General features: G+C 37.7%; 1 protein-coding gene across 1 annotated transcript; it reads left to right on the top strand.

Moving 5' to 3' along the window:
• The first annotated feature begins 2201 nt into the window (after nucleotides 1-2201).
• Nucleotides 2202-2528, top strand: LOC145581244 (uncharacterized). The gene has a single exon (XM_081638287.1). The coding sequence runs from the start codon at nucleotides 2202-2204 to the stop codon at nucleotides 2526-2528; it is 327 nt and encodes a 108-aa protein (XP_081494413.1).
• The last annotated feature ends 7189 nt before the right edge of the window (nucleotides 2529-9717 follow it).

Here is a 9717-nt window from a genome sequence, read left to right as displayed (position 1 = left end):
TTGACACAAGACCCACGACGGTTCCATGACCGTTGCTGGGAGGGGAAACCGCTGAGATAGAGTTACAGCCCAGAGTCCCAAACCGGACGGTGAAACGCAGATGTGTTCGCCTTTTTGGCCGATGAAATGCCGAGAATTCACCCTAACATGATGGTGCACAAATTAAATGTGGATAGGCGAGCAAGGCCGATAAGGCAATAAAAAAGGAATTTCTCGATGGAGAAAATTGAATCCATACAAGCTAAAGTTAACAAATTACTAGCACCAGGGTTTATAGAGCCCTGTACGTATCCTGAGTGGCTAGCTAATGTGGTCATGGTGAAAAAGCTGTCAGGGAAATGGAGGATGTGCGTCGACTTCACGGACTTAAATAAGGCCTGCCTTAAGGACTGCTCTCCATTGCCGAGGATAGACCGGCTGGTAGACTCCACTTTCGGCCATGCTTTACTGAGTTTCATGGATGCTTTTTCAAGATACCATCAAGTTAGCTTATATGAGCCCGATATAAATAAAGCGGCATTCATAATGGACGCCGGCGTTTGCTGTTATAAAGCGATGCCGTTTGGGTTACAAAATGCGGGAGCAACATATCAGAAATTGGTTGACAAGATATTTGCAGATCAGAAGGGGAGAAACGTGGAAGTATATGGATATGACTCCATTGTAAAAAGCCGATTGGCCGCGGATCACATCACAGATCTGAAAGAAACCTTTGATACTCTTCGACAGTATCGAATGAAATTGAATCCCGAGAAATGCGCCTTTGGAGTTAGATTAGGAAAGTTTTTAGGCTTTATGGTTAGTGAAAAGGGAATAGATGCGAATCTCGATAAGATTGAAGCCATTCTGAGCTTACTACAACCGAAATCCATTAAAGACATACAAAAGCTAATTGGCCGCATGGCGGCATTGACAAGGTTTTTCAGCAAATCTGCGAATAAAGCATTACCGTTCTTTATAATCCTTCATCAGAATAAAACTTTCGCCTGGGGCAAGGAGCAAGAAAAGGCGCTAGAGGCGGTTAAGAGCCACCTCCGTTCATTGCAAACGATAGCCCGACTGGAAAAAGGAGAAACACTACATCTATACATCTCGGCCTCTCCAAAGACAGTAGCCGCAGTATTGCTAGTAGAGCGGAAGAAAGTGGCAAATGCCAATATATTTTGTGAGTCATGTATTGAACGCTGTGGAACGGAGGTATCCGTTAGTGGAAAAAATCACATATGCCGTTATGATAGCGGCACGGAAGTTAAGACCATACTTTGATGCACATACAGTCGAAATTTTGACAAACCAGCCGTTAGAAAAATCTTTTCAGAAAATGGAAACCTCTGGCCGTTTTTCAGAATATGCACTAATTTATAAGCCGAGAGTGTCGATAAAGGCTCAAGACTTATCCGATTTCATTGTTGAGACATCCTACACTGAAGACGAGGATGATGTTGGAACCTGGAAGGTATCTGTTGACGGCTTCGCAGCCTCAACCGGATCAGGGGCTGGAATTATCGTAACGTCTCCACAGGGAGATATGTTTGAGTATGTAATAAAATTCAAATTCAAGGCCTCTAACAACAAGGCTGAATATGAAGCAACATTGGTAGAGGTTCAGTTATGTCTAGCGGCAGAGGCTAAACGAGTTGAGTTGTCAACAGATTCGCAGCTAGTGGCTAGTTAGTTCAGCGACGATTACGAAGCCCGAGAACCAGCGATGATAACTTACTTAGCTAAACTCAAGAGCATAGCGACCAAGCTAGATCACTTCGAAATCAATCTAATCCCACGTGCTCAGAATGCACAGGCAGATGCACTAGCAAAGCTAGTGAGCTCAAGCTTCAACGACCTAGAACGTACAGTCATGGTAGAGATCCTAAGCCAAAGGAGTATCGATGATGAAAGTCACAAGGAAGTTAACTGTATAGAAAGAGGTCGAGAATGGTACGATGACATACTTGCCTATAAAGTACACAACGTCCTTCCCTTCGACAAAAATGAAGCACAAAAAGGCACGAAAGATAGTATTTGGTTCGTTATGTTTCACGGGATGCTCTACAAAAGAGGCTTCTCCTTACCCTTGTGCCGATGTATCACGGCATACGAGTCTGCTCGGCTAGTCGAAGAAATTCACAAAGGTGAGTTGAAATCACTCTGGTAGCTGATCAATGTCCCTAGAAGCAATGAAAAGAGGGTATTATTAGCCGACAATGAACGCAGATACACTTACTTATGCTAAAAAGTGTGATAAGTGCAAGAAGTTTGGGCCGGCAATTAATCAGCCGCCAAACAATTTGACACCTATTCTTAATGCAATCCCTTTTGCGCAATGGGGAATGGATATAGTTGGTCTTTTCATATCGACCACTGGAGGGCGTAAGTTCTTAATAGTGGGGATAGACTATTTCACAAAGTGGATAGAAGCTGAGCCGGTAGTGAAGATTACAGCAAGAGAAGTGAAAGTTCATCTGGAAAAACATATTTACTCGATTCGGATTGTCGATAGCCATGGTCTTCGATCACGGTTCTCAGTTTGATTGCAACCCAGTTAAAAATTTTCTCGGCATATATAAGGTAAAATTTGCCTACTCAACTGTGTGTCATCCTCAGTCAAATGGTCAAGCGAAAGCCGCTAATAAACATATTCTTAATGCCTTAAAAAAGAAAATTGAAGACTCGAAAGGATTGTGGGCCGACCTAGTGCCTGAAATATTGTGGGCCATCAGGACGACAACAAAAGAGACAACGGGGGAATCACCTTTTAACCTTGCTTTCGGTACAGAGGCAGTTATTCCTGCCGAAGTCGGACTACATTATATTAAACTAAACAAAACAAAACTACATTATATTAAATAAAGTTATCTAACATACATCATATTATACTAAACTAAAACAAACCAAACTAACATTTCATTATATTAAACTAAACTAACATACATAAAAAAAACTAAACTAAATTAAAGTACATTATATTGAAATAAATTAAACTAAACCACATTATATTATAATAAACTAAACTAAACTACACTATGTTAAACATAACCAAACCAAAGTAACATGCATACCTTATATATTAAGATTAGTAATGTGACTAACCTTTAGATTTGCACTTGTTTTTGACAATTAATCAACTAAATTGTACAAATCCTACAAAAAATTTAAAAATAATAAAATAAATAATGGTTTATTTTTTAACAAAATTAAATTGAAAAATTTAAAAATAGAAAAATGGGGGAAGTAGGAAACTTACTGGTTGTTTCAGCCGGCGGAGGTGCTTCAGTCACGGAGGGAAGGGAGGAGGCCGGAGGCTGTTTGTGGTGGTTCGGGTGGAGGCTGCTTGTGGTGGTTAGGGAGGAGGCCGGTCAGATTTCAATTTAAAATAAAATAAAATAAAATAAAAAAAACCAAACACTGACCTTGATGATGTAAGGGGCGTCGCCGCCAACTACCACCGCGGCGTGGAGGCTGGACCGCACTTGGAGGCTCGTCAGGGAAGGCTGGACGACGGCGGCTACGTAGAAGGCGTCTCTTTCTCCTTCTGTTTTGGTTTCAGCCTCTCCCTTTCTGTCGTCCTTGGGGAACGCCAGCGATTCCGGCACCGTTGGGAGACGCCGGTGAGTGTCTCGCCTTCTCCTCTCTCTCTCCTTCTCTATTTCTCTATCTCCTTCTCTTTCTCTCTCTTTCTGTTTCAGCCCTCCCTTTCTGTCGCCCTTGGGTAACGCCGACGATGCTCTTACTGTCGGCTTCCCCCCCCTTTTTTTTAGGTCAACCCGATTCAATGCCCTTATTTTTCCGACGGAAAATTCATCGGAATGCAAAAATTCCGTCGAAATATTGCGACGAAAAAAATTCTGTCGGAAATTTTGAAATTTGCGACGGAATTATTCGTCCGTCGCTATTTTGCCTATTTCTAGTAGTCGAGGCTTTCATAATTTGACATGGAGATGCCACTGCTTTCAAAGAGTGAGATAAGCAGACTGGCATACCCAACCTTCAAATGGTTGACAATATAGTGAGTGAGATGTTGAATCATAAGAGATGGAAAGTTGATTTGAATTTTATTTTCAAGGCAATATATTAGCATAGCATCAAGGTGATTAGCCTCATTCCTATGTTGGGTTCTTGGGACAATGGCTTGGTGAACAAAGATAAACAACAGTTTCTGAATAGGGGAGAACAGGTTATGGTTAGTTCGTACTTTGGAAGATTTACCCCCAATTGACTAAACAATTTTTCCAATTGGCACATCATCAATGCTCAGTTCAATTTCTCCTTTAAAATACTCATCAAACCCCTCATTTGGAGTCCCAAACACAACACTCAAATCATCAGCATCAAAACTAATATTTCGATTTTTAATATTTCTAGTACACACACCATTCTCATTTATAAAATTAGCACAGAATTCCTTTAGTGGAGCATGAGCAAGCACATTATCAAAACATTCACTAAACAACTTAATCCAATTTTGTGCTTCTAGAATATCAAGAAGTTCAGTGTACTTACTTAACTCGCACCACTTTAGGTTTATACAGAAACCTGGGATAAATCGCTCAGAGCTCGCTTCAAGTCTCTTGACGGCAGGTGACTTCGATTTTTCCCCCTGAATTGGCTCACTGAGTTCCTTATACTCTAATTCTTCCTCAGCCTCGAGTTTCCTCTTCTTCGAATCACTTCGAGTCATTGGTCTATTTGGTGGTTTTTCGATTTCTTTGGCAGGGGTTTCTTGCTCGATTTCCATGGGTGAATCTTTTTGACGTGAGTTTTGAATTTTAGGAGAGATTTCCATGGGAATTGGAGATGAATCGCTGAAGATGAGAGTGTATTTTACGGAGTAAGGTGGTGAGGAACAGTGGTTAGGGTTTGATTTCATTATATAGGTGTAGGAATTTTGAGGGGTAACTTAGGTCGGTGGAATAGTGTAGAAGGTGAATTGAATGTGGTAGGTGTCGTTTGAAAAGGGATGAGTAAGTTCTTCTCACTTGACGTTAGATCAGAGCTTATAATAAAAGTGAATTGAATTTAAAGAGTCTAGGGTATTTTGACCAAATATTAGATAATTTTGAATTTTAAAAGAATAAATAATTGGAGATATTTGAAAATTCGAAAAAAAGGTAAGATTGTGTTGGATAAAATTAATTAACTGAGCAGTCAATTAATATAAAGAATAAAAACAAATCTTATTAAGATATAATTTTGTGGAGGAACTTGGAACAAATCAACATAGTTTGTTAGTAACATAGATAGGCTAAATGCAATTTGATTTCTTCACATACAGCCACAATCCCATATGCAATGCCATACATTCTAATGCTCATGACTATGTTTTCACATATATAAGTTGTGTAAGACACATATGATGCATACAAGATTGACTTATACCTTTTGAGGGGGAACTTGAGGTCTTCTTAACTCAATTGTATCATGCCAAGTTCCATACGCATCTTTTCAAATTTATCCCTGCTCAAAGGCTTAGTAAAAATGTCAGCAATTTGATTTTCAGTATCACAAAAATCTAACTTAATTAAGCCTTTTTCCACATTATCCTTAAGGAAATGATGCCTTATGTGAATATGTTTCACACGAGAATGATGAACTGGATCTTTTGAAATGCATATGGCACTTGTATTATCACAATAAATGGGAATGCAATTATACTTCATACCATAGTCTCTTAATTGTTGCTTTATCCAAAGAACTTGAGAACAACAAGCTGCAGCAGCCACGTACTCAGCTTCAATAGTTGATAAGGCCACTGTATTTTGTTTCTTAGATCCCCAAGAAACTAGGCATGGCCCAAGGAACTAGATCATTCCCTAAGTGCTTTTTCTGTTCACCAAATCTCCTGCATAGTCAGCGTCTGCAAAACCTTTTAATTCAAAAGTATCACTTCTAGGATAGAAAAGACAGAGATTGTCAGTTCCTTTGAGGTATCTTAGAATTCTCTTAACTGCAATAAGGTGTGATTCTTTGGGATTTGATTGAAACCTAGCGCACAAGCCAACACTAAAATTAATATCAGGTCTACTAGCAGTTAAATACAGAAGGGATCCGATCATACCTCTATATGTGGTTTGATCTACACTAGTTCCTTGTAAATCTTCATCCAATCTTGTGCGTGTACCCATTGGTGTATGATTATTTTTTGCTTGATGAAGGTTATATTTCTTCTGTAGTTCCTTGACATATTTTTGTTGGTGAATTGCAATTCCTTTTTTCGTTTGTTTAATTTGAAGTCCAAGAAAGAAGTTGAGTTCTCCCATCATACTCATCTCAAATTCACCACTCATTAAATCAGCAAAATACTTGCACAAGATTTTGTTAGTTACTCCAAAAATAATATCATCAACTATATTTGAACAACCAATAAGTTAGTTCCTTCAGATTTCAAAACAAGGTTTTATCAATTTTTCCTCTTTTAAAATCGTTTTGTAGAAGGAACTTGGAGAGCCTTTCATACCAGGCTCTTGGTGCCTGCTTCAGCCCATAAAGATTTTTATCAAGCTTAAAGACATGATTAGGAAATTGGGGGTTTTCAAAACCAGGTGGCTGTTCCACAAAAATATTTTCTTCAAGAAAACCATTTAAGAAAGCACATTTAACATCCATTTGATATAACTTAAATCCCATAAATGAAGCAAAAGCAATCAGAATTCTAAAAGCTTCTAATCTAGGAATAGGAGCAAAAGTTTCTCCAAAGTCAATACCTTCTTGCTGATTATAGCCTTTTACCACAAGTCTGGCTTTGTTCCTTACGATTGTTCCATACTCATCCAGCTTGTTTCTGAATACCCACTTGAGCCCTATCACCTAGGGCTGACAAAAGTTGACCCGACCCGAAAACCCGACCCGAACCCGACCTGAAAATAGCGGGTTAGGGTTGAAGTTTTTGACCCGAAAACTTAAATGGGTCGACACGAACACGACACGAAATTTAAATGGGTTAGGTTAAGGTTGAATATTCCAACCCGAAAATGACCCACCTAACCCGAAAAATAAATAAAATAAAAATAAAATAAAATAAAATAAAAACAAAGGTAACTATTGAAGCCAGCCCAAGCCCACATTTAAGTCCTAATAAAAGCTAAAACCCTAAAATCTTCTCATATGCTCACTCCTTTCAGCCGCAAGAGCTATCTTTCTCCCTAATATTTCATTTTTCCCCTCATATTTTCTCTCTTTTCAACTCAAGAATTCAAACCCTATAAACTTAAAATCCTTTCCCTTTCCATGCCTTCCTCTCTTTCACAAACATAACTACGGTCCAAGTGTTCAACCTTCATCAATCACCCACAGCATAGTTTAATTATGGAAGAATGATACCGACACTATTGATGGTAGCAAGGGCTGGTCGTTTACATACCAAGCAACAATATCTATGGCACTAGCCTTGTTCTTTACAAGAACCCATTATAATTAATGTTAAGTATGTGATGAATCAGATGATGTATACTATTTTCATGTTTTTGTTATACATACTGTAATGTACTATTAACAATGACCCGTTATAATTATTTGTTAAACATACATTCTTTTGGTTTGTAATTGTTAATTAAAATTGTTAGTTTATTACGGAGTACTTTGTTAGACTACGTTGTTTATTTTGGTTTCAATTGGAGCACTGATCCTATGAATTCTGTGTTTGAAAATATCAAGTTATTTGTGAAAAAAAAATTCTGGTTAAATAAGGTCAAATTCGGGTTGACCCAAACCCGAAAATATCAAGTTTAGGTTGAACTTTTCAACCCGAAAAGTTAAACGGATCAGGTACGGGTTGGGGGGTAGCTGACCCGAAATCAGCTGACCCGAACACGAACCCGACCCGACCTGATCCGTTTGCCAGCCCTACTATCACCTTTTTGTTCTTAGGTTTCTTCTCTAGATGATAGACTTGGTTTCTTTCGAACTCATTGAGCTCATCTTGCATGGTGTAGACACCCAAATATGTCACCCCAAAACTAAACCCAGTGATGAATACCTTTCATGTTATTTGATTATCGAACGAGGTGAAAGTGTGAAATGTCTAATGATGTGGTTGTTTTTAAAAATATCTCTCTTTCTGTTTTCGAAAACATTTATTTTCTTACTCTATTTATGAAAATATTCAGTCCAATTTATTTTGGTCCATGATAAGGGTCCGATAATAGTGTAGTTGGATTAGGCACGAAAAGAGTTTTCTAACGATATATTATAAGCCCAATTTCGATGAATAATGAGGAAGTTATGGCCTAAATACTAAATTGGGCTCGAAATGAATTTTATATGCGGCCCAATGATCTAGAGGAGGGCCTATTAATTATTATTCCTAAAGTTATTAGGATTGATTTTAATATTCTAGAATATTTAGAAGGTTCTTTTAAATTCTAATAGAATTAGGATTGATAATTATATTTTAAAGAGTTTTATTTGGAATAAAATAAGTGTTTTATGATAAACCTGATTTCAGTTTGATAAACACGGAATTTGCTGCTTAATCATATTAAGAAGAGGATTCCGTACAAAGCGCGTTTTATCTTTTAAATAGCGCCAAACGACAGAGTTTGTCGCCTGGCGCTAATCCTGTCGCCTGGCGCTGATGTATGTCGCATGGCGACAGATGCCAGTTTTATTCCGTATAGAACTTGAAGTATTTTCTATCGTTTTCGGACTATTTTTCAATAAATAGGGGTTGAATCTCCCCGTTTTCATCATCAACAATTACAATCATCTGATTCTCTCTCTAAAAGCTAGAAGCTTTCTCTCTCTCTCTCTCTTCTTTTTCTAAACCTTCCCTCATACAAATTCCACATTCATTAGTTCTAGACAACTCTAGCCAAGTTCGAGGTTGCCTTCGCCCTAGACGTGAAAGTTTGATAATTTTTGAGGGTTTGGTCCCAAATCCCTATTTCAATTATTTGATTTAATTGTTTGATTTATTATTTTCCTTGAAGTTACTAACGCGTGTATTTTGTTATTAGAAAGAGATATGAGGCATTGAAGTAAGTAGTTTAATTATTTTGATATAGAAATCATGCTTTGATTATCTTGATTACTAGTATCATGTTAGGATGTCTTTATGATTCCTAGTATCATGTTTAGGGTAATAATTAACATTTCTAATATCATGTATGATGCTTCCTATTCTTTCTTCTATCATGTTAGTGTCATGTTAGAGATAAAGCTTTGATCTTTATTGTTTAGTGACATACTAGGATTTGTTATTAATCTTGTTAGTATCATACCTAGGATATTGCTATTATTATGCTTTATTGAGAATACTATGATGATGATGATTGTTATATTGCTTGATATATATTATTGTTATTGCGTGATCACGCCCTCTCTTGTAGGTTTAAAGGGAATTTGTATTTGTAATCACGCTTAATAAGATAATTAATAATCTTGTTTAGGCTAATATGGTTATAATTCAAGTGATCGCCAATAATAGATTTGTTTGTGCATTAATATTCAACCAACATAGATTAAACAGGTTTAGAGTTGATCTAATGGTTGTATGTTAGTCAGAAAGCGCACATGGATACGAGAAGAATAAAGTAGAGGCCTATTTTTAGGGCAGGTTCATTCTCTTTTAGGTTGGATTTGTACCTTCATCCCTGAATATCCAGTCATGGTTCCAAACCACTATGGAGTTAGCGATCTCATGGATCGTGAAGGGGTGTAACCTTCATCCTGTGAACGGTTTACAAGTTTCTAAAACTTGTTGGCGACTCTTTTACTCTAGCTTCC

This window comes from Chenopodium album, chromosome 15, assembly GCF_948465745.1.
Source record: "Chenopodium album chromosome 15, dcCheAlbu1.1, whole genome shotgun sequence".
Classification (NCBI taxonomy): Eukaryota; Viridiplantae; Streptophyta; class Magnoliopsida; order Caryophyllales; family Amaranthaceae; genus Chenopodium; species Chenopodium album.
This window is presented reverse-complemented; position numbering and strand designations above follow the sequence as displayed.